Source organism: Suricata suricatta, chromosome 10 (genome assembly GCF_006229205.1).
Source record: "Suricata suricatta isolate VVHF042 chromosome 10, meerkat_22Aug2017_6uvM2_HiC, whole genome shotgun sequence".
Taxonomy (NCBI): Eukaryota; Metazoa; Chordata; class Mammalia; order Carnivora; family Herpestidae; genus Suricata; species Suricata suricatta.
Window position 1 is genome coordinate 16,330,326 of NC_043709.1, and position 25,589 is coordinate 16,355,914.

Consider the following 25,589-nt stretch of genomic DNA (forward strand, 5'->3'; position numbering starts at 1 on the left):
TTTGCCCATTTCTTCACTGGATTGTTGAGTTTAATAAGTTATTTATAGATTTTGGATACTAACCCTTTATCTGATATGTCATTTGCAAATAGCTTCTCCCATTCCATCAGTTGCCATTTAGTTTTGCTGATTGTTTCCTTTGCTGTGCAGAAGGCTTTTTATCTTAATGAGGTCCAAATAGTTCATTTTTGCTTTTGTTCCCCGTGCCTCCAAAGACATGGTAAGAAGTTGCTGCGGTCAAGGTCAAAAGGTTGTTTCCTGTTTTCTCCTGTAGGATTTTGATGTCTCTCTCTCTCTCTTATGTTTAGGTCTTTCATCTACTTTGAGTTTATTTTGTGTACAAAGAATTGGTCCAAGTTCATTCTTCTGCATGTCACTGTCCAGTTTTCCCAACACCATTTGCTAAAGAGATTATCTTTTTTCCTTTGGATATGATTTCCTGCTTTTATTAGTTGGCCATATGTTTGTGGGTTCATTTCTGGGTTCTCTGTTATGTTTCATTGATCTATGTGTCTATTTTTGTGCTGTCTTGATGATTACAGCTTTGTAATACAGCTTGAAGTATGGAATTGTGATACCTCCAGCTTTGGTTTTCTCTTTCAGGATTGCTTTGAGTATTTGGGATCTTTTCCGGTCTATATTAGGATTATTCTAGCTCTGTGAAGAATGCAGGTGTTATTTTGATAGGGATTGCATTGAATATGTAGATTGCTTTGGGTAGTATCGACATTTTAACAATATTTATTCTTCCAATCCGTGAGCATTGAGTGTTTTTCCTTTTTTGTGTGTGTCTTCAGTTTCTTTCATAAGCTTTCTATAGTTTTCAGTGTATAGATTCTTCACCTCTTTGGCTAGGTTTATTCATAAGTATTTTATAGTTTTTGGTGCAATTGTAAATGGCATAGAATTCCTTGATTTCTCTTTCTGCTGCTTCATTACTGGTGGACAGAAATGCAACTGATTTCTTTACATTGATTTTATATCCTGTGACTTTGTTGAATTCATTTATCAGTTCTAGGCATTTTTTAGTAGTGTCTTTTGGGTTTTCCACATAAAATACCATGTTGTCTGTAAAGAGTGAAAGTTTGACTGCCTCCTTGCAGATTTGGATGCCTTTTATTTCTTTGTGTTGTCTGATTGCTGTGGCTAGGACTTCCCAATACTATGTTGAATAACAGTGGTGAGAGTGGACAGCCTTGTGGTATATCTCACCTTAGGGGAAAAGCTCTTAGTTCTTCCCCATTGAAGATGATATTAGTGGTGGGTCTTTTGTAATGGTTTTTATGATCTTGAGGTATAATCCTTCTATCCCTACTTTCTCGAGTGTTTTTATCAAGAAAGGATGCTGTATTTTGTCAAATACTTTCTCTGCATCTATTGAGAGGATGATATAGTTCTCATTCTTTTATTAATGTGATGTATCACATTGATTGACTTGTGGATATTGAACCATCCCTGCATTCCAGGAAAAAATCCCACTTGATTATGGTGAATAATTCTTTTAATGTATTGTTGGATCTGGTTTGTTAGTAGCTTGCTGAGAATTTTTGCATCCATGTTCATCAGGAAAATTGGCCTGTAGTTCTCCTTTTAAGTGGGGTCTTTGGTTTTGGAATCAAGATAATACTGGCCTTGTAGAATAAGTTTGGCAGTTTTTCTTCCATTTCTATTTTTTGGAAGAGCTTCAAAAGAATAGGTGTTAACTCTTCTTTAACTGTTTGGTAGAATTCCCCTGGAAAGACATCAGCCTGGACTCTTGTTTGTTGGGAGATTTTTTTTTTTATTACAGATTCAATTTCTTTAATGGTTATGGGTCTGTTCAAATTTTCTGTTCATGTTTCAGTTTATTAGTTTGTATGTTTCTAGAAATTTGTCCATTTCTTCCAGATTGCCCAACTTGTTGGCATATAATTACTCATATTCTCTAATTATTGTTTGTATTTCTGCAGTATTTGTTGAGATCTCTCTTCTTTCATTCATGATTTTATTTATTTGGGTTCTTTCTTCTTTCTTTTTGGTCAATTTGGCTAGAGCTTATCAACTTTGTTAATTCTTTCAAACTATAAACTCCTTGTTTCATTGATCTGTTCTTTGTTTTGTTTTGTTTTTTTTAATATCATTGATTTCTGCTTTAATCCTTCTTATTTCCCATCTTCTGCTGGTTTGGGGCTTTGTTTGCTGTTCTTTTTCCAGCTCTTTTAGGAGTAAGGTGAGGTTGTGTATTTGAGACCTTTCTTCCTTTTATAGAAAAACCTGGATTGCTGCATACTTCCCTCTTATGACTGCCTTTGCTACATCCCAGAGATTTGGGGCTGTTGTGTTTTCATTTTCATTGGCTTCCATGTATTTCCTAATTTCCTCTTTAATTTCTTGGTTAGCCCATTCATTCTTTTGGGGGATATTCTTTAATTTCTAAGTATTCATGGTCTTTCCAAATTTTTCTAGTAGTTGGTTTTGAGTTTCATAGTGTTGTGGTCTGATAATATGGAAGGTATAATCTCTATATTTTGTACTTGTTGAGGGCTGATTTGTGTCCCAGTATGTGATCTATTCTGCAGAATGTTCCATGTGCCCTTGAGAAGAATGCATATTCTGCTGCTTTAGGATGAAATATTCTGAATATATTTGTTAAGTCTATCCAGCCCAGTGTGTCATTTGAAGCCATTGTTTCCTTGTTGATTTTCTGCCTACCTGATCTGTCCATTGCTGTAAGTGGGGTGTTGAAGTCCCTTACTATTATGGTGGTACTATCAATGAGTCACTTTATGTTTGTGATTGATGTATATATTTGGGTGCTTCCATATTGAGGGATCAATTTTTACAATTGTTAGATCTTCTTGATGGATAGATCCCTTAATTATGATATAATGCCCTTCTTCATCTCTTGTTACAGTCTTTATTTTAAAATCTAGTCTGTCTAAGTATGGCTACTCCAGTTTTCTTTTGGTGACCATTAGCATGATAGATGGTTCTCCATCCCCTTTTGATCTGTAGGTGTCATTAAGTCTAAAATGGGTCTCTTGTAAGCAGCATATAGATGGGTCTTGTTTTCTTATCCATTCTGATACCCTGTGTCTTTTGATTGGAGCTTTTAGTCCATTGACATTTAGAGTGAATACTGAAAGATATGAATTTAGTGCTATTGTATTGCCTGTAGAGTTGGAGTTTCTGGTGATGTTCTCTGGTCCTTTCTAGTCTTGGTTGCTTTGGATCTTTTTATTTTGTTTCATCTTTTCTCCTCTCAGAGTCCTCTTTAACATTTCTTGCAGGGCTGGTAGTGGTCACGAACTCCTTTAGTTTTTGTTTGTCTGGGAAACTCTTTATCTTTCCTTCTATTTGGAAATACAGCCTTGCTGGATAAAGGATTCTTGGATGCATATTTTTCCAATTCAGCACATTGAATATATCCTGCCACTCCTTTCTGGCCTGCCAAGTTTTGTGGATAGGTCTGCTGCAAACCTGATCTGTCTTCTCTTATAGGTTAAGGACTTTTTTTTTCCCTTTTCATAATTCTTTCCTTGTCTGTGTGTCCTGTGAATTTGTGATATGCCTTGTTGATGGTCGATTTTTGTTGAATCTAATGGAGTTCTCTATGCTTCCTGAATTTTTATGTTTGTGTCCTTTCTCAGGTTAGGAACGTTTTCTGCTATAATTTGCTCACATAAACCTTTTGCCCCCTTTTCTCTCTCTTCATCTTTTGGCACTTCTATGATTTGGATGTTATTTCTTTTTAATAGGCCATTAAGTTCTCTAAGTCTTGTATTTTGCTCTCTTGACTTTGTTTCCCTCTTTTTTTTCTGCTTCATTATTCTCCATAATTTTGTCTTCTCTCTTATAGATTCACTACTCTGCTTCCTCCATCTTTGCTGCCGTAGCATCCATTCTAGATTGCATATTGGTTATAGCATTTTTAATTTCATCCTGACTAGATTTTACCTCTTTTATCTCCACAGAAAGGGATTCTGTGCTTTTTTCAACCCCAGCCAGTTTTCTTATTACAGTGGTTCTAAATTCTAGTTCAGGCATCTTTCTTTTATCTGTGTTGATTAAATAAATCCCTGGATGTCATTTCTTCCTGTTCTTTCTTTTGGGGTGAATTCCTTTGTTTTGTCATATTGGGGGAAGAAAAAATTTAATAAAAGAAAAATTAAATATTAAAAAAGTAAAAACAAAACAAAAAATTAAATAAAAGAAGTTAGATCCTAGGTGTGTTTTGGTCTGCTTATTGGAAGATGCTTAATAGACTAGAGAAAAAAAGGCAAAGAAAAAAAAAGGTAAGAAAAAAATGTTTTAACGTATATAATAGAATAAAATGAAATAGAATAAAAAATTACAATAAAATAAAAAACACACCAAAAATAATTTTTTTAATTAAGCAAAACTTTTAAGAGAAAAGAAAATAAAAATCAAACTTCCTCTTTCTGCTGAGTTCTGTGGCTCAAGTTATGCAGATTGTTGTGTTAATCCTCACATCCGTTTCCTGGGTATGCAAAATGGTCTGGTGCTAATCTGGCTGTTTCAGGGATGAGACAAGCTGAGGTTCCATGATTCTCTACCATTTTTATCACCCCGTAAAAGAACTCTGTATCCATTCACAGCTGGCTGCCAGATAACATTAATCTCCTGTATGTCTCCGTGAATTTGCCTACTTTAGATATTTCATATAAATGGAATCACAGAATTTGTGGCCTTTTAAGTATCTAGCTTTTTTCACTGAACACTATGTGATCAAGGTCCATCTATATTGTAGTGGGTTCATTCCTTTTTCTGGCTGGATAATATTCTGTTATAGAGATACACCACATTTTGTTTATCTATTCCTCAGTTAATGTACATTTGAGTTTCTGTCACTCTTTGAGTATTATGAATAATGCTGTTATGAAAATTCATGTCTAAGTTTTTGTGTGAATGTATGTTTTCAGTTCTCTTGGGTATATATCTAGGAGTGCAGCTGATGAGTCATGTGGTAACTCTATGTTTAATTTTTTGAGGAACTTCCAAGCTGTTTTCCAAAGTGGTTGTACCATTTCACAATCCCACTAGCGATGTCGAAAGGTTCTGAGTTCTCCATATCCTCACCATTTCCTATTGTCTGTCCTTTCTATTTTAGCTGTGAGTAAGAAATGCTATCTCATTGTGGCTTTGATTTACATTTCCTTGATGACTAATGATGAGGATCTTTTCATATCTTTATTAGCCATTTGTATCTCTTCTTTGGGGAAATGTCCATTCAAATTCTTTACCCATTTTTTAATTGAGATATATGTCTTTGTAATGTTGAACTGTAAGGAGCTTTTGTATATTTTGGGTAGTAGACCCTAATTAGATATATGATTTGTAAATATTTTCTCCTATTCTGTGGGCTTTCTTTTCACTTTTTTGACAGTGTCTTTTGACGCACAAACGCTTTTAATTTGATTAAGTTTAATGTATCTATTCTTTTGCCATTGTGCTTCTGCAGGCATCCCTCATGTTATTGCCTTCTTTACTTCACGGTGTGCTTCACAGCTATGTTTTTCACAAATTAAAGGTTTGTGGAAACTCTACATCAAGCCAGTCTGTCGGTACCATCTTTCCAACAGCATTTGCTCGTTTCATGTCTCTGTGTCACATTCTGGTAATTCTCACAATATTTCAAATTTTTTCATTTGTTATGGCCTGTGATCACCGTTAATCTGTGATCAAGGATCATGACCCACTGAGAGCTCAGGTGGTGGTTAAATGTTTTGCAATAAAGTATTTGCTTGTTTGTTTGTTTGGGGGAAAGAAAAAAACATCCACAATTTATTCACCAAAAAAGACAAAAAGCATCAGCAGGTTAAACTACAGGGGTTTCTCCATAGATCGTACATTCACAAGACATTATTTGCTCAGCCGTGAGAAAGCCTCCGGTGTGTTCTCTGTAATAATACCCACTTCGCGGTGTAAACAGGTACTAGTATCATGTTCAAAAACTGTGGGGGGAAAGCACAATGTGGAAAAAAAAAAAAACCTTTTTGGATCCTAAAGTCAGGTGAAATAAAACAGACAAACTTTTTATAACAGTCTTGATTGACTTATTCACATAGGAGACATCTCCACTCAGAAAGTAAGGTCTTTCTTTCTCCTCCCTTGTTAAACCATTTGAACAATGTTTCCTCATTTGCTTCCTATTACATATACAAAAGCGGGGGAGTTTAAAACAAAGAATCACAAAGGTACCTTATATAGCCAGTTGTTCCCATCACACATCAACTCAGGTTTAAGACAGAGGATTGGAACATATTTATTTTTTTAATTGAAGGATATTGATAAAGTATCTTTAATAAAAATATACACATTGATTTTTATTGATTTTTTTTAGACATAATGGAATTGCACACTTAATAAACTACAGTATAGTATAAACATAGCTTTTATATGCACTGGGTAACCAGTAAGTTCATTTGACTTGCTTTATTGCAATATTCTCTTTATTGTAGTCATCTGGTCCTAGACCTGCAATATCGCTGAGCCATGCCGGTATGTGTCTTGTCATGCATTTTGTGTTCCTCTACTTTTCCTTTACTGCATTTTTTTGTATTAAATATAGTCTAGTACGCTATTTTAAACTCTTGCTGTTTCTTTTGCTTTCTATTTTTAATTAGTTTCTTAGTGGTTGCCTTGAGGATTACAATGGACCCTTTTATTTAAAATAATCCAGTTCAAGGGCACCTGGGTGGCTCAGTCGGTTAAGCATCCAGCTTTGGCTCAGGTCAGATCTCACGGTTCGTGGGTTCAAGTCCCGTGTCAGGCTCTGTACTGACAGCTCAGAGTCTGGAGCCTGTCTTCAGATTCTGTGTCTCCCTCTCTCTCTGACCCTCCCCTGCTCGCACTGTCTCTCTCTGTCTCTCAAAAATAAATTTTAAAAACATAAAAAATTTTTTAAAATAATCCGGTTCAGATTAATGTCAACCTAATACCACTGGTATAGAAAAACTTTGCTGTAATATAGCTCTGCTCCTTCTCTCCTCATTTATGAGATTGTCATACAAATGACATGTTTATGCCTTATAAGCCCCCCAACATAGTTTTATAATTATTGCTTTATGCAGTTGTCTTTTGAATCAGGTAGGAGAAGAGTTAAAAATAAAAATACATTTATACTGACTTTTATATTTACTTTTTTTTTAATTTTTTAAATGTTTTATTTGTTTTTGATCCAGAGAGAGACAGATCATGAGAGGGGGAGGGTCAGAGAGAGAAGGAGACACAGGACCGGAAGCAGCTCCAGGCTCTGAGCTAGCTGTTAGCACAGAGCCTGACTCGGGGCTCGAACCCACGAACGTGAGATCTGACCTGAGCCAAAGTCGGAGGCTTAACCGACTGAGCCACCCAGGTGCCCCTATATTTACTTTTATTAGGGTTCTTTATTTCTTGATGTAGATTCAAGTTACTGTCTAGTGTCCCTTCATTATAGTCTGAAGGACATCTTTTAGTACTTTTTGAAGGGCAATGCGCTAGCAATGAATTCTCTCAGTGTTTATTCATTTGGGAATGACGTCATTTCTCCTTTGTTTTCAAAGGGTGTTTTGCTGTATATGGAGTTTTTTTGTTGGTAGTCTTTTTCTTTCAGCACTTTGGCTGTGTTATCCTATTGTCTTCAGAACTCTGGTTTCTGAGGCTGAGTCATCTGTTAATTTTATTGAGGATCCATTTGACATGATGGGTTGCTTCTCTCTTACTGCTTTCAAGATTCCCTCAATATCTTTGGCTTTTGACCATTGTATTATGATGTATCTAAAATGGATCTCTTCAAGTTTATCTTACCTGGAGTTTTTTGAGCTTCATGGATGGGTGGTTTAATATCCAGAGTTATGAGGAAAATGCTTTTGACAGTATTTTCTAATGTTCTTGTGGCTTTTATGAAGCAGTGGGTTTTTAGAGGTCCCTAGTCTACTATTCCAGACATGCTTCTTATTCCATTTGTTTTTAATAAAATTCAGGGAAATTTGGAAAGCTACTTAGTTATCATCTAGTTAAGAACATGAATCTTGGTGTTAGACCCACATCAAGTTGAATCCACACTTGCTTACCAACTGTGTGAGCTTTGGCAAGTTACTTAACTTCTCTAAGCCTCGGTTTCTTCATGTTAAATGGGACAATAATAATATCTACATTATAGGATAGTGGGAGGAATCAAGTTAGATAATACATACTTATACATAATTAGTGTATTTATACATATACATACCTATACATAATTAGCATATGTTTAGAATGATGAGTTTAGGAAAATGAACTATATGCAGAGACTAGACACATCAATTCAGATGAAGATTTTTTCATTATATCCTATGTAAACACAATGGAAATATTTTATAGAAATATTTCTTATCTGTGGGATAAGACAAGATACCCTCTGGACACTTTTTCTTGTATTTAAGCATTGTCAATTTGTCTATATGAAATTATTTAAAAAATCATGTTTACTTTTTATATCTTTCATCAACATAAAATTGAATCCTAATAATGTTCTTTCCCATATGTATTTTCAGTTATTCTTCATAATAACTGTATGAAGCAGGTAGCATTATTCCCTTTTTATTATTGAAAAAACACATTTATCTACCCAAGGGGTACAGGAGTGCTGATGCATAGGGGCACATGTACCCCAATGTTCATAGCGGCACTTTCTACAATAGCCAAATCATGGAAAGAGTCTAAATGTCCATCACCTGATGAATGGATCAAGAAGATGTGGTATATATATACAATGGAGTACTATATGGCAATGCAGGAGAATAAAATCTGGCCATTTGTAGCAACGTGGATGGACCTAGAGGGTGTCATGTTAAGTGAAGTAAGTCAGGCAGAGAAGGACAGATACCATATGTTTGCATTCATAGGTCTAACAGGAGAAACCTAATAGGAGACTATGGGAATGGGAAAGGGGGGAAAAGAGTTGGGGAGAGGGAGGGAGGCAAATCATGAGAGACTTTTGAATGGTGACCACAAACTGAGGGCTGAAGAGGGAGGGGAGAAGGGGAAGGGGGGTGATGGTGATGGAGGGGGCACATGTGGGGGAGAGCACTGGGTGTTATATGGAAACCAACTTGGTAATAAACCATATATATATATATATATATATATATATATATATATATGATCTTTATTGCTCTCATCACAGGCAAGGGTTTGAGGGGCCCTGTGCCAAGACAAGGAGGAAGACTAAGTATATATTTTTTATTGTAAATCATAATATCACAGTCATAAATATACCACCAGTGAAATAAAAGTATTCTTACTGAAAAACAAACAAACCACATTTATAGTAGTTAATGAACTAACCTAAATTCACTCTCTAGGTAATGGTAGAGAATAGAATTTAGGCAATACATTTGTAAGAAACAGAGAAAGTGAAAATGAGGAGGAACTTAAGGAAAGAAAACTTAAAATGGCACCTATGTAAAAGGCAATTTCAGGAATTCAAAGGAAAAGCAATGACTGTGCTTCATAAATGCTGCCGCTAGATGGTGCTGTTTCCATGATCTGCAGGTCTTTTGCTTCTCTTCCATTTGTATGAGGAAGAAAATCTGAGATATTTATAAGGCCCAGCCAGGAATACTTTGGTCATCAGAGACGCTAACTTCCTGGATCAGTGGTCAATCTGAGCATCATGAGGCCCAAATCTTACATATGCTTGTCTCTTCTGGAGACTAGGAACTGGAATTCTATTGACATAACTTCTCCCCACTGCATCTGTGAATAAACTCCTTTATCGCTATTTGGTAGCAAATGGATAAGTAGAGAAACGCACTGAATCAATTACTACAATTCTCTATCTTAGGTTTCAAAGGAGGTCAATGAAATGACAGTGAAAATGCCACATCAGTGTTTCATAAATGGACAGTTCACAGATGCTGATGATGGAAAGACCTATGATACTATCAACCCAACAGATGGATCTGTGAGTAATTACTTAGTGTGTGCAGTGACCACTGGCCATGAACTTTTAATTTATACATTAAAACCGGCAGTCTTAAGACGTTACTCTATTCTATCACTTTGCCACTGAGCACTTACCATAAATGTACTCTGTGTATTCCTTTCAACCCTTCAGTTCTAATACTGGTTGTTAACCATAATAACCTATTTTATAGAATGAATATTTATGATTATTTTAGACAGATAGCTATATCTATACATCTCAGAGCCACAGCTTCACATAAAGCTCTATGCAGAAAAGAATTTTCAGACTTTGCAAGCTCATGGCAAGAAATTCAACTTCCTCGGGGGCTCAGTCAGTTGAGCGTCCAACTTCAGCTCAGGTCACGATCTCACGGTTCGTGGGTTGGAGCCCCCATCAGGCTCTGTGCTGACAGCTCAGAGCCTGGAGCCTTCAGTTTCTGGGTCTCTCTCTCTCTCTGACCCTCCCCTGCTCATGCTATCTCTGTCCCTCTAAAAAAACAAATTAAAAACATTTAAAAAAAAGAAAGAAATTCAACTTCCCCAAGGATCTAGAAGAAACGGATACATTCTTCCTAAATGTTAATCAGCTTAACGATAACCTACAACTTTCAGACCAACTTAAACGTGTCTTTCCATAGTGTCATGTGACTTGAGAAGATCCAAATTTCAGGCTTACAATTTCCATGCTAAAATTTTTCTTTACTTCAAATGCCAGCCTTGGGAAGGGTTCTTCCCCTAAAAACTGTGTCCTTCTTGGAGACTCTCCCTCAGCCCTAGAGTAGCCTCTATGGTTCTTTCTTTCTTTGTCTTAGTTGATTCCCTGTTACTATAATCTCTTGGTTAATAAATGTTTATATTAAACTTTTCTGTGAAACATTTTTTTCTTTACTATATTACTGAACGTATTGATTTTCCATCATAAATTCTTTGGGTTTTGTAATACTCTATTTTTCCTATTAATATGATATTAATTTCAAGAAGCGCATTTATATATCTGCATATAGATAACCCATAACCTAGTTTTGCTTATCTTGAAACAGACAATATGCAAAGTATCCTATGCTTCTTTGGTGGATGTTGATAAAGCAGTAGCGGCAGCAAAAGATGCCTTTGAAAACGGTGAATGGGGGAGAATGAATGCGAGAGAAAGAGGAAGATTGATGTACAGGTGTGTTTTTTTTAAAAACACAGATCTGCTGCCTGTGGATATTGTCAGTTGCCTAGAAATTGCCTAACATTGCCCAGATTTAAAAATTTTCCCCAAGGTAGTCTAGTCTGCACCCATTATATGATCTGTCTTCTGTTAGTTACATCCTATAAAGTTACATACAGGAGAGTTCCTGATTTTTGTATTATTGCTTGGAGGAGTCAGGGTTCCGGTAGGAAAAGAAGTTCAATGAAAAATGATTTACAAAGATGTAGGTAAGGTCAAGGGATAATGGTCCCAGGTAGGGGCAGCAGCAGGGAAAAGCTGTTACTATTCCAAGATAGGACAGAGGAAGGGGCTATTGCTGGAATGTGGCAAGATCCGTGACTGTTGAAGACCGCACTGCAGTGGTTTTGGGGGAGGGACATGGCAGCTGGTGAGCCAGCTGTGGGGGAGCTGGGGAATGCGATGCCTGACCACTTTCTCTCCTGGGGGTGCTGCCCACTGGCCTCTCGTTAGTCAAGCCCAGGGACAGGCCACGGGAGCCAGGGGGTGTAGTGTATAAAGGCCATCCCCCCAGGTCACAGAGCAGTGGGGAGAATGAATATAGAACATCAAATGGGGAATACGCAGCACTTTGTTGTTTCCAATGACAAATTTTCAATCTGTCTGACCCATAGGGAGTGAGAATGAAGAGGAAAAATAGTAGGCCTAGGATATTATAAATTGGTAACCAAGTATGCCAAGACTAATTAGATGCAAACATAAATTCTCTTCTACTTACCTAAGGCCAAATAGCTGACCTTGGTCAAAATATCTCTTACAGCAGGATCTGAAAGAAACCTGAGGGGAGGGGGTTTCGAGCCCAACTTTAGAATGGTCCGAAAGGAACAACGGAAAAAGAAAACAAATGGAGGAGGGAACACAGGATGAATTTCGACTATTTCAGAGTCACGAGACAAGCCTTTAATTATCTTCCCATAGAAACTGGGCACCTACCCGAAGCCTGTTGTCGTGTCCGTGATTCATCCCGGGTATTTCTACCTGGTCTCTTCAGTTAGTGTTGGAAGCATTTCTATGCCAACAAGAAAGCCTCGTGTGCACGGATTCTCATGGGTTATACTCTCTAGCATCTCCTTGCATATTCATGAACTAGCCACATTCCCACTGTTTTCTGTCATTGATCTCCAATTACCATGGCTCAACCACTGTTCTGTTTCTTATACATCGATGAAGCAAACGGTACAGGCTTCCCACTGCTTCTTTTTTCATAACTCCTGAAACAAATTATTAATGAAACGATTTGTTTAATGTCTTCCCGACTGGACCGTATTCTCTGTAAGGACAAAGACCTGGTCCTGTGTGTTCACTTCTGAACTCTCAGCCCTTAGGATGGTACCTTATAGATAATAGGTACTCAATTCATGTTCGTTGAATGAATTCCTTTCACTGACCATGCAGACTTGCAGACCTACTGGAGGAGAACCAGGAGGAGCTGGCCACCATTGAAACCCTTGACTCGGGGGCTGTGTATACCCTGGCTCTGAAGACTCACATTGGAATGTCTGTGCAAACATTCAGATATTTCGCTGGCTGGTGTGACAAAATTCAGGTGAGCACAAATGTTATTTGACTCCACGGAGATCATTACAAAAGGAAAAGGGCCAAACATTCAGTAGTTTGTAAAGACACTGTTTTATGGCCACCTCTTAGGTTTTCTTATCTCATCCTGGTACCAATCATCTGTGGCTGGTAGATAGCCATTGTCACTTGTTGCAGGTAAGGAAACAGGGGCTTGGGGACAGCAAATGACTTGCATACAGTCACATCGTGAGTAAGTAAACCATAGAGCTAGAATTTGAACTCAAGATTCTCTGAACTAAAGTCTCATGATGTATTTTGTACTTTACTATAATATCTCCTAAGGGCACCTGCTAGTTTTCCGAACATCTAGGGTGTCATGGAGAGATTGGGAACTCAAACGCCTACAGAAGCCAGAGAGCTAACATACATGTCTAAGTAGGCTGGGTATAAGAAAAATACTTTTCTAAGACATGGGTACAATAAATATTTCATTCCCCTATTTACTATAAGAAAGTAAATAGCACATGTGTGATGAGAAGTGGGTAACTGCACTTGACTTCAGCACTGGGGGTATAAAGGATAAAGGTAAGGCTCATACCGAAGAGCAGTGTGCATGCTGCTCATAGGTTCATGACCACCACTGCAGCACCAGCCGGGCAGCAAGAAGGAGGAAGTGGGGAAGGGTCAGAAAGATAAAAGAGCTCTCAAAAGCATTCCCAACCTCCCTTGTGGTATATCTCCTATTGGCCTTCTCTATCTACTAAGAAGACTGGGAAACAGTATTTTATTTGGGTGAGTTGCTGTGACCATTATTAACATACAGTAAGAGAGACCTGGGTCCAAGAGTCAGGTTTGGCGCTTACCAGCTAATGTTGTTAACATTATTTTCTCTCTCTAAGCCTTCCTTCCCTCACTGTAACATGGTCACAATAATACATACCCTGCAAGTTAGGTAGTGAGGCTTAGAAACAAGTTTGCAACAAACTAGGGCTTCAGCGTAAATGCAGACTTTATTATTATTCAATGACTAAATCATACTGATGTTACGTATTTCGTAATAGAGATTCAGGTCCATCCTTTATCCTCTTTATGAAATCCGAAGAGCTCCAAAACCTGGGGCACCTGGGGGGCTCAGTCAGTTAAATATCTGACTCTTGATTTTGGCTCAGGTCACAGTCTCATGGTTTGTGGGTTTGAGCCTTGCACTGGGCTCTGTGCTGATAGTGCAGAACCTGCTTGGGATTTTCTGTCTCCCTCTCTCTCTGCCCCCACCCACTCTCAAAATAAATAGATAAAAAAATACTTGAAACCTGACCATTAATTGGTTTGAGTGGCTCAAATTCATTTGTTGCCAAAAGCTGACCTGAACCAACATGAGTCTATTTATAATTTGTATTTATCTCACTTAGAGGAAATATTTATATGTGCACTAAATAAATATTCCAATTTTTGTGTGTTTGATTATGGGGGGCTAGCTCTTCCAGCCCCTACCGGAAGTCATAGGTAATATGACATAAGTATATGCATAATATAAAAGGTTGAACTATGTAGTTCTATAGTTCAAATAATTGAACTACAGTTCAAATATTTCTGAACAGCTCTACAGTTCAAATAATCCTGAATCCCAAAACACACTTGGCCTCAAGGATTTAGGATGAGAGATGGGCTCCTGTGATTAGTTACAGCAATACTATCATGTGTGGCAAACAAATGAATCCCTTCGGTTGAAAACTACTGTTGTGAATTAGTGGGATTCAGTTTGGCTGCATGTAACGGACACTCAAGTATGACTTCACTTTTCCCTCATTTTCAAGGAGCACACAGGCAAGTAATCAGGGCTACTATATGACATGTAGGCTCCATCTCTCTCTCTCTCTCTACCAGACCTACTAAGGTACCATGTGACCTGCTCCCCCAAGGCCATCTCATGGTCTCACAGAAACCACTGCTGTATCAGCCATTTCAGTGACACTCTGAGCAGGGAGAAGAGGGGGGCGGGGTAAAAAAGCCCATGTCGGAGCTGAGCCAGCCTACTGTAAGGAGCAGTCCCCTTCCAAGGCCGTGTGCTTACATCTTCCATTGACCATCCCTGCTGCCCTGAAAACTGGAAAACAGCATTTTATCTGGGCACATGATTATCACCATTATTTTAGTGTTTTTTTTTTAATTTAATATTTAGGGGCACCTGGGTGGCTCAGTTGGTTAAGCGTCCGACTTCAGCCCAGGTCACAATCTCATTGCTCCTGAGATGGAGCCCCGCGTCAGGCTCTTTGCTGACAGCTTGGAGCCTGGAGCCTGCTTCAGATTCTGTGACTCCCTCTTTCTGCTCCCCCCCCACCCTGGCTCTCTCCCTCTCTCTCAAAAATAAATAAGCATTAAAAAAAATTGAAAATAAATAACATTTAAAAATTTAATGTTTATTTTTGAGAAAGAGAGACAGGGTGCAAGTGGGGAAGGGACACACACACACACACACACACACACACAGTATCTGAGGCAGGCTCCAAGCTCCAAGCTGTCAGCACAGAGCCCGATGTGGGGCTCCAAATCATGAAGCGTGAATTCATGACCTGAGCTAAAGTTGGACGCTTAACCGACTGAGCCACCCAGGTGCCCCTGACCAATTATTTTTTTAAATAAAGTTTATTTATTTATTTTTAAAAGAGAGAGAGCGAGCATGCAAGTGGTAGGAGCAGAGAGAGAGAGGGAATCCCAAGCAGGCTATGCACAGTCAGTACAAAGTCCAATGCAGGGCTCAAACACATGAACCATACCTCCATTATTAATATAAAGGCAGAGGTAAGAATGGCTATTGGGTACACAATTAATATTCTCTGCAATGCCAAGAAGTTGGGAATGGAGGTAACTAAATTCGAACTATGTTTAATAGATAGATAGATAGATAGTAGATAGATAGATAGATAGATAGATAGATAGATAGATAAAATTATATTTATTCTCCTGTGTCTTACTTCTCTCCAGATAGAAATAGCAGTTCCTTTTTTTTGGTGTGAAAATATTTCTTATATATTATATATTCTTATAAGCTGAACACTGCCTTTTCATACCAGCTAAGAAAAAATAAGAGAGGTGGCCAGAAAATGGATTCCTCGGGATTAGATTTACTCGTTTCAATTAGTGAAATAAGTATCAACCTTTTGTTTTTGTTTTTTTTTTTTGGACTCCTCAGGGTTCTACCATTCCGATCAACCAGGCCCGCCCAAATCGCAACCTGACCTTCACCAAGAAGGAGCCTCTTGGGTGAGACAAGGAGACAGCCGCGGGTGACAGGGGTGAGTTGCGTCGGTTGGAGACAACTGAGGATGTGCTCTTTCTGCCCTTCCAGGGTCTGCGCCATTATCGTCCCCTGGAATTACCCGCTGATGATGCTGGCGTGGAAGAGCGCCGCGTGCCTGGCGGTGGGCAACACCTTAGTGCTCAAGCCGGCGCAGGTGGGGCGCAGAGGGCCGGGGCAGGACCTCCTGTTTACTTGAAAACAGAGACCTACATCTATAAACATTAGGTCTTTTTAAAAAATGAGATTGTATACGATAACATCTTCAAAGGCATCATGGATGGGCATCTTTCTATATTAGTGAAATCTTCATTTTTTTTTAAGTTTATTTATTTTGAGAGAAACGGAGACAGCGTGAGTGGGGGAGGGGCAGAGAGGGGGAGGGAGAGAATCCCAAGCAGGCTCTGCGATGTCAGTCCAGAGCCTGATGCAGCGCTTGAACCCACAAATCTGCAAGATCCTGACCTGAGCCGAAACCAAGAGTCAGACACAACTGACTGAGTCTCTCAGATGCCCTAAATATTCATTTTTAATGGCTGCCTAATGTTCCCCATGGATATCCCACGATTTAAAATTTCTATGGCAATGGAAGCAAGCGTAGGGTTACTTGGTGAAATCCACTGAATTTCTACATACCGATTTAATTCTTGCCAAATTCCAAATGCCTAATGATTAGGGAATTATTTAGAGTAACTATAAGACATCAGAAGAAAAATTTTATATAGGCATTCAAATTTTAATTACTAAAAATACTGTAAAGATGTGGAAAATGAAGGAAAGGATGCAAAAGGACATACATAATTGTAGCAAGTGTAAGGATATGTATATCGGATGACAAAGAAATGATAAAAAGTAATAATTCAAATGATAGAGTTCTCAAAACAAAATCTTTCAACGCTATAGTAGCTTTTCAGGTGAAGGGATATGGCAGCCAACTTAACACCTGGCTGAGCATTGCCTGTGTAAAAGTGACAGTAGTTGACATTCAGAGGCACACAAGTCACAGAGAAAACTGGGTCACTCTTCTAGAAGGATTTACAGTTCATTACCTATCACCTCTCCTTTTATTTCTTCATCTAGAAGTTAAGAAATTACAGTTTCATTGGGCATTACTGCTTAGTCATAGTGACCACGGGCATCTTGGTTTGCTTGTTAGAAATAATTTCATTTCATTTTTTAAAAATGTTTATTTATTGAGACGCCTAGGTGGCTAAGTCCGTTAAGCATTGGGCTCACGTCATGATCTCGTGGTTTATGAGTTCGAGCCCCGTGTCCAGCTCTGTGCTGATGGCTTAGAGCCTGGAGCCTGCTTTGGATTCTGTGTCTCCCTTCCCCCCCCACTCTCTCTCTTTCTACCTTTCCCCCACTCACACTTGGTCTTTTTCTCGCTCTCAAAAATGGATAATAAAACACTAAACATTTTTTTAAATTAAAAATATTTTAGGGGCGCCTGGGTGGCTCAGTCGGTTAAGCCTCCGACTTTGGCTCAGGTCAGATCTCACGTTCATGGGTTCGAGCCCCGCGTCGGGCTCTGTGCTGACAGCTGGCTCAGAGCCTGGAGCTGCTTCCGGTCCTGTGTCTCCTTCTCTCTCTGCCCCTCCCCCTCTCATGCTCTGTCTCTCTCTGTATCAAAAATAAATAAAACATTTAAAAAATTAAAAAAATATATTTTAAATGTTTATCTATTTTTTAAATGTGTGTTTATTTTTGAGAGAGAGGGAGAGAGTGAGTGGGAGGGGCAGAGGGAGAGAGAGACAGAAGATCCAAAGCAGGCTCTGCAGCAACAGCAGGGAACCTGACATGGGGCTCAAACTTACAAACTGTGAGATCATGACTCAAGTTAGACACTTAACATACTGAGCCACGCAGGTACCCCTATTTATTTATTTTTGAGAAAGAGAGAGAGAAAGAGAGAGAGAGAGAGTGAGGGGCAGAGAGACAGGAGAGAGAGAGAATCCCAAGCTGGCAGTCAGCACAGAGTCTGTGGCAGGGCTCCAACTCACGATCTCGTGAGATCATGACCTGAGCCAAAATCAAGAGTCAGATGCTTAACTGACTGAGCCACCCAGGTACCCCAATTTTATTTTAAAAATAGGTATATTTTTTAAAAATTCAAAATATAAGCGTACAGAGAGCTAGATAATGAAAAGTTTCCTCCTAGTCTCAATCCCCCAGGCAGTCAGTTTACCTCCCTCGAGGCAACCAATGTTATTGCTATTTATTAGTTTCTTAGGTATTCCAGAGAAGGGACTATGGGAAATTGCTAATCAACAGGCATAAAGTTACAGTGATGCAAGACGAGTAAGTTCTAGAGATCTGCTGTGTATCCTTTTGCCTGCAGTGAACAATAGTGTATGATACACTTAAAATTTGTTAAGAGGGTAGATGTTATGTTAAGTGTTCTTACCACAATGCAATACAACAGCAGCATTCTATACATACTTGGGAAAAGAAAAGCATCTTCCTTTTCGGTACAATTCCCAATGTATAAATAAACCATCTCCCATCATATCCCATTGTATAGCTAAACCATATTTTATTTAAACAATCCCTAGTTAATGGATATTTAGATTGTTCAGCCCTTTTGGTATGATTTTTCCTTAATTTTTTAAAAGTTTTATATATGGGGCGCCTGGGTGGCTCAGTCGGTTGAGCGTTTGACTTCTGCTCAGGTCATGATCTCACGATCCGTGGGTTCGAGCCCCGCGTCGGGTTCTGTGCTGACAGCTCAGAGCCTGGAGGCTGCTTCAGATTCTGTGTCTCCCTCTCTCTGCCCCTTCCCTGCTCATGCTCTGCCTCTCTCTCTCAAAAATCAATAAACATTAAAAAAAAGTTTTTTTTATTTATTTATTTTGAGACAGAGAGAGCATGAGCAGGGGAGGGACAGAGAAAGAGGGAGAGAGAGAATCCCAAGCAGGCCATCAGTGTAGAGCCCGACGTGGGGCTTGATCCCATAAACAGTAGGATCATGATCTGAGCTGAAATCAAGAGTCAGATGCTTAACCGAATGAGCCACCCAGGCGCCCCTGCTCTTTGGGTCTTATAAATTGCGCTACTGTATTGTCCTTGTAAACACGGCATTATGCACATGTGCAAGTATATTTAAAGGATATGTTTCTGAGAGCCGAGTCACTCAAAGACGCATGTCTTTGTGTGACAGATATGACAAATGCTTCCGTGGAAATGGGACCAATCCCCTGGCGAGTATAGGAGTGCCATGTCCCCAGGTCGCACTGCTCCTTAAACAGCAGGATGCTCCCAGAGTTAAGAGAGGCAGATAACCTAGCCTGGGGTGCTCAATCCTGGCTGTGGGTCAGAACCACCTGGAATTCTTATTTTATTTTATTATGTTCTTTTAAATTTATTATTGAGACAGAGAGAAACAGAACATGAGTGGGGGAGGGGCAGAGAGAGAGGGAGACACAGAATCTGAAGCAGGCTCCAGGCTCTGAGCTGTCAGCACAGAGCCTGATGCGGGGCTTGAACCCACGAGCCATGAGATCATGACCTGAGCCGAAGTAGGAGGCTTAACTGACTGAGCCACCCAGGCGCCCCTGGAATTCTTATTTTAAAATACTGCTGGCTAGGCTCCCTTGGCAGAGTTGCTGATTTAATTGGTCTAGTTTGGAGCCAAGGAAATAGTATTGCTTGAAAGCTTCACATTTGTTTCTCAGATATGGTCAGAGTTGAGAATCACTAAATGGTATCCTATGAGAGTGCTAAATAGTGAAGAATTCTGATGATTATATATAATGTTTAAAAATTATGAACATTCACTGAAGGCATACTAATTGCCAGCTATCTATAAGACAAAGATGCACAAAGTTTCTCTTCCCATGGAAATTACAGTCTGACTCCAACTGTAAATTGACAGTTTACGGGAGCCTGGGTGGCTCAGTTAAGCGTCCAACTCTTGATTTCAGCTCAGGTCGTGATCTCACAGTTTGTGGAATTGAGCCCCACATTGGGTTCTGCGATCTCGGTGCAGAGCCTGCTTGGGATTCTCTCTTTCTCTCTCTCTCTCAAAAATAAATACATTAAAAAAAAACTTTAAAAATACCTGACAGTTTAATGATTGATGATAATTTTAATCTTTTTTTTAATGTTTATTATTTTTGAGAGAGAGAGACAGAGTGTGAGAGGGGAAGGGCGTGTATAGGAAAGGGAGAGAGAAAGGGAGACACAGAATCTGAAGCAGGCTCCAGGCTTTAGGCTCTGAGCTGTCAGCACAGAGCACGACATGGGGCTTGAACTCATGAACTGTGAGATCACGACCTGAGCCAAAGTTGGACGCTCAACTGACTGAGCCACCCAATGATAATTTTAATCTTGTAAATGAAAGACCCAAAGTTGTTATTGTTCTGTTGTAGATATCTTTTTATTTATATTTTTTAAGTTTATTTATTTATTCTGAGAGAGAGAGACAGAGAGAGAGGGATAGAGGGATGGAGAGAGAGAGAATCCCAAGCAGGACCATACTGTCAGCTCAGAGCCTGGTGCGGAGCTTGAACTCATGAACCATAAGATCATGACCCAAGCTGAAACCAAGAGTCAGACGCTTAACTGACTGAGCCACCCAGGCACCCTGATATCTTTTTATTTTATTGTATAATATCACGTAATGATACTAAGAAACTATTTCCAGTATTAAGGCCCTGTGTGACTGTCAAGAGGACTGAATCAGGTGGCCTGAAAGGAAGGTACAGACTCCTGTGGCCTGGCCTGGTCCAGATCTGACAGATTACAACCACTTTATTCATGTAATAAGAGCGTTAGCAATGACCTACTCTTGCCCAGAGCACTGCTAGAAGCTTTTCTATATATCATTTAAACCAATAGTCCTGCTGGAAAACCGAGCAGCCAAATGGAAGAAAGCCAACAGAAATGAAAAGGGAAGAGATGAGGATGAAACCGTTTGTTTTATTTTATTTATTAATGGTATAAAAATCTTTTTGTTCTTACTTGAAAAGAATGGCCATCAATCCAGGATACTTAGTTTTTAAATGTCTGTCTAATCGTGGTTTCATACAAAGTCATAATAATATACCCTTTGGGCTAGGATCGTCTTTAACTGGAGTAGACATAAATCTACCGTTTCAGACATCTTCTTGATGATTTTAAGTGTTTGAGGCCAATTTCTCATTGAGTTTAATAAGACCTCCAGTCTTTATACCTCACCAGGTTACTGCAGTGGACGTGTTACTAGAAGGAAAGGGTTAGCCCTGCCTTTTGCTTATTGTTTGCCTGTTGCCTTGATAATATTATTTTTTGTTGTGCAGTTTCTTTTTCAGCCATTTATTTGTTTTATGAAGGTTGGGCTAGTTTAATAATACATAGCCTGTAAATCCATGTAACCAGGCCTATAAACCTCAAGATGTGACAATATTCTGAAAGCAAATGAGTAAGTGGGGAAACCACTGTCATTCCCTTGGCCTTGTGAACTCCCATTCTTTCTTGGACATGCCTTTATGACCCATGACCTTCTGGCCTTCATTCAGACGGAGTGAGAGTATCATTATCCAGCCATATAATAGATGTTAGTTGTGATTGACTTACTGCATATCTTTGTCCATTAAAATATGTAAATAGAAGCTCTACTATTCTCTTTTCACACCTCCATGGACCTTTCTGCACATTCCGTTCATTGGGACTACACTAACAAGACCTAATCAGCATTGGTTTTTAAGAGTGTGGAAATAGCAACTTTCATTTTGCTTCTGAGTTATGCATTGTTGTAACCGATGTTAAAAATGAGACACTATTATTCCATCTTTGTGTAAAAAAGAAGGGAAAGTAAGAAGATACGTATCTGTTCATGTGAGCAAAAGAAACATAGGAAGAATACACAGTAGACTAATGAGGTTGATTTTCTACAGGCTATGGGGAGACCAGCTGGAAGGGAAAGAGGGAAGGGGAGCAGGGGGTAACACTTTTCCGACTGTACCTTTTGTACATTCCTCACTTTTGGAAGCATATTTCCCGTACCCACCTGTGACAAGGAACAAACCAAGAAAGAAAAGAAATATAATCAACCCAGATGGGGCAAAACCACTAAAAATGAATACGAATAAAAACAAAGACATTAAGCCATATTTCAAGAGAAACACGATCTCATTGAGGGAAATGAGGAAACATTAATCCAAGTAACTTGAGAGACATCTGGACTATGTGTCCTCAGTCCAAAGGCAAAATCACTGTAAGTAAGCATTGAATTCTAGTTAGTAGGCTTCTTTTTCATAGGGACATAGCTTAATAATTCTCACATGGCTTCCTATACATTTAAGGATGGAGCAAATCAGTAAACGTTTTGTGACTATTGGAAGCCATGTTTCTCAGTGTTGGAGAAGAGAGTTACACACATGAGAGGGGAAAAATTGAATGAACCCTGAGATACTGGATGGAGGTGTTCACAAACTCATGGGTTTTAATATATTTAGAGAGAGAGATGAAGAAATGGATATAGGTATATTTGGGGAAAGATGATGGCTAGGAAGATAGGTACAGACACACAGATACAGATAGACAGACGGATGTATGTATGAGCGAACATATAGCTGTTTCCCAACTCTGTCTCCCAAGAAGGCCTAGAAGCAATACCTCAATAGTGTCCAGATCTTGGTTTCTAAAGTTCTGGAGTTTTTTTTTTTTACTCATAGCCCTTTTGACACCAAATGTGTGGGGTTTTTCTTCCCCCCAAACCAACCTGTTCTTTAACTGTCTACACACCAGCTGGGTGTTCTACAATTCAAGTAAATTCTGACACTAACTACTTGGAGCATTAGCACAGACCTGAGAGGTCAAGGGCTTGATCAGTCTCACAAGGCTGCCTCTACTTCCGATGCCAATCGTGAGCCCTGGGCTCCCTGTACTCCTGACCAGCTGGCTATATTTCAGAGGTTTCCACGACCCCCTCCTCAGGTGTGATTTGCTACAATGGCTCACAGAATTCAGGAAGACACTTTATTTACTGTGACTCTATTATAAAGGGTAAAAATCAACAGCCAAATGAAAAGATACATAGGTTGAGGTCTGGAAGGATCATGAGCCCAGGAGCTCAGGTTGTGGAGTTCAAATGCACCACCCTCCCATCATATAGATGCGTTTGCCAACCCAGAAGCTCTCTTGGTGATTTAACTCAATGTCCAGCCACACCTACCTCCCCAAGGTCAGCGTGAAAGTTCCAACCATGTAATCATGGCTTGGACTGTCTGGTGACCAGACTCCACACTGAAACTGCCTCAGGGCCCCTAGCTACCAGTCATGTCATAAATATACAAAAGACACTTTTTATACCAGAGAGTCCAAGCGTTTTAGAAACTGTATGCCAGGGCCAGAGACAAAGACTCAATATATATTTTCCATTATATCATAATTTTTAAATACTATTCTTTACTGAAAGATCTCTAGGCTCCTTAAAAAAATGGCTGGAACAGGGAAAAATACAAATGTGCCTGGAACATCTTATTAAGCCAAAAGCCTGGAAATGTTCAAAGAATGATTGTAACATGTTAGAAAGACACAACAGGAGCATCTGGGTGGCTCAGTGGGTTAAGCATCTGACTATTGATTTCCAACCAGGTCATGATCTCATGGTTCACAAGATTGAGCCCCACATTGGGCTCTGCAGTGACAGCATGGACCCTGCTTGGGATTCTTCCTCTCCTTCTCTCTCTGTCTCTCTCTCTCTCACAAAACAAAATAAATAAACTTAAAAAAAAAAGGCACAACAGCTATCCTAATGGGGCTTCTATCAGCCAAATCTAGAACAATTTGAACATCAAAAGAAATAACAATAGTAAAGCATTATAAATTATTGAATAAAATTAGAATCCACAAATTCACATGGATTAATTAATTAATTGCAGAGAAGAGAAAGCTTTTATAGTGGAAAGCCAACCAATGCATGTGGATGGAAGGATAGAAAATCACCATCTGTCAGCCATCCTTTTGATAACTGATCCAGGAAGGAATCATCAGTGGATTCTAAAACTAGTGGATGGGAGTTGGAGGAGTAACTGGATATTTAAATAGTCTTGAAATCTCTTCCTACAAAATATTTATTAATTATGAAGTATAAATGAGTAACTCACAGGGATGAAACTTGGCAGACCGCCTTTCCCAAATGACCAAAGTTAACATTTCCACCACTGGGGCTATCTGATAGCATGTGTCTCCTGTGATGGTGGCCTGAGAACCCAGCATCAGTCCTGTGATGTTCTTGCCAAAGTTCTTGCACTTGAACAAGTGCACAACCCATATCAAATCATGAGGAAACAGCAGACAATCCAGATGAAGGGGCGTTGTCCAAAATAACTAGCCTGCACTTATCAGAAATGTCAGTGAAATGAAATACAAAAGAAAACTCAGAACCTCTTCCAGAGAAAATACTTTGCACAGAAAGGCAATGTATGATGTTGGATTTCCTTTTTCTATAATGCGCATTACTTGGACAGTTGGTGAAAACTGAATGAGGTCTGTGAATAAGCTTTTCTAATGAGATGTCAATTTTCTGATTTTGATCATTGTACTGTGGTTATGTAAAAGAACTCTTTGTTTCTAGGAAATGCACACAAAAGTATTTACAGGCAAAGGGGCATGCCTATGTCTTACTCTTACACAGAAAAATAAAGAGAAAAAGAGGAAAAGGCAAATGTAGTAAAATGTTAACACTTGAGAAGTCTGGATGATAGATATATAGGAATTCTTTGCACTATGTTTGCAACTTTGCTGTAAGTCTGAAATTATATCAAAATAATAATAATAATAAAGGAAACGACCAGAAAGAAAAAGCAGGATACGAGTCTAAAGGACGAGACAGGGTCTGAAGAAGGTAACCGTGGTCTGCTTCCGCTCAGGTCACGCCCTTGACTGCTTTGAAGTTTGCTGAGCTCTCCGTTAGAGCAGGCTTTCCGAAGGGGGTAATCAACATCATTCCAGGCTCTGGTAAGCCTTCAAAGGACCCCCTTGGCTGTAGCTAATGAATGGTACAGGAGTCGCTGAGTGGCTGTTTTCCCACTGGAGTCTTGTCCTGACTTATAACTACAGTATATTAAAGCTAAATACAGTTTATCAAATAATTAAGGATAAATATATTCACCATGTGCTAACAATCTTAAAGTAGAATTATAGTGGTGGGTGGGTAGGGTGGGAGGAGGAGAAATTGCACAACATTGTAAAACTAGCATAAGGTGGCCTGTTTCAATTTTTAAAAATTACCTTGGAAGAGGAAAAATGCAAGGCTTACCCATCTTTTGGGGCTGATTATTGCATGGAGGACATTATTTAGATTTTTTCAATTTGTAATTAATATAGAAAATGTAAAACTAAGAAAGTTTAGAAATCTGCTTCAATGAATTCAAAGTCACTCTCACCCTAAGAACTTGAATAATGTTTTTAAATTTATGTTTCTTCCCTAATTCTACAGGTGGCATAGCCGGGCAACGCCTTTCTGAACATCCTGATGTCCGGAAACTTGGTTTCACTGGGTCCACTGCTATTGGCAAACAGATCATGAAAAGGTATTGGTTCTAGTGTGTCGATTTGCTCCAGATCCTAGTAAACCAGGGTTTCGTTTTGCTTTTTTGCTTTTTTATATAGAATGTGTTTGGAGGGGGGCACCTGGGAGGCACAGTC

The 25,589-nt window shown here is 39.1% G+C and overlaps 1 protein-coding gene across 1 annotated transcript in view; it reads left to right on the forward strand.

The window, feature by feature from the left end:
- Positions 1–25,589, forward strand: part of ALDH1L2 (aldehyde dehydrogenase 1 family member L2) — a 60,799-nt gene that overhangs the window by 24,026 nt on the left and 11,184 nt on the right. The window contains 7 exon segments of the mRNA XM_029953845.1: positions 9,809–9,928; positions 10,971–11,098; positions 12,539–12,689; positions 15,852–15,922; positions 16,008–16,113; positions 24,812–24,899; positions 25,381–25,526. Of these exon segments, the coding sequence (XP_029809705.1) occupies positions 9,809–9,928; positions 10,971–11,098; positions 12,539–12,689; positions 15,852–15,922; positions 16,008–16,113; positions 24,812–24,899; positions 25,381–25,526 (810 nt within the window).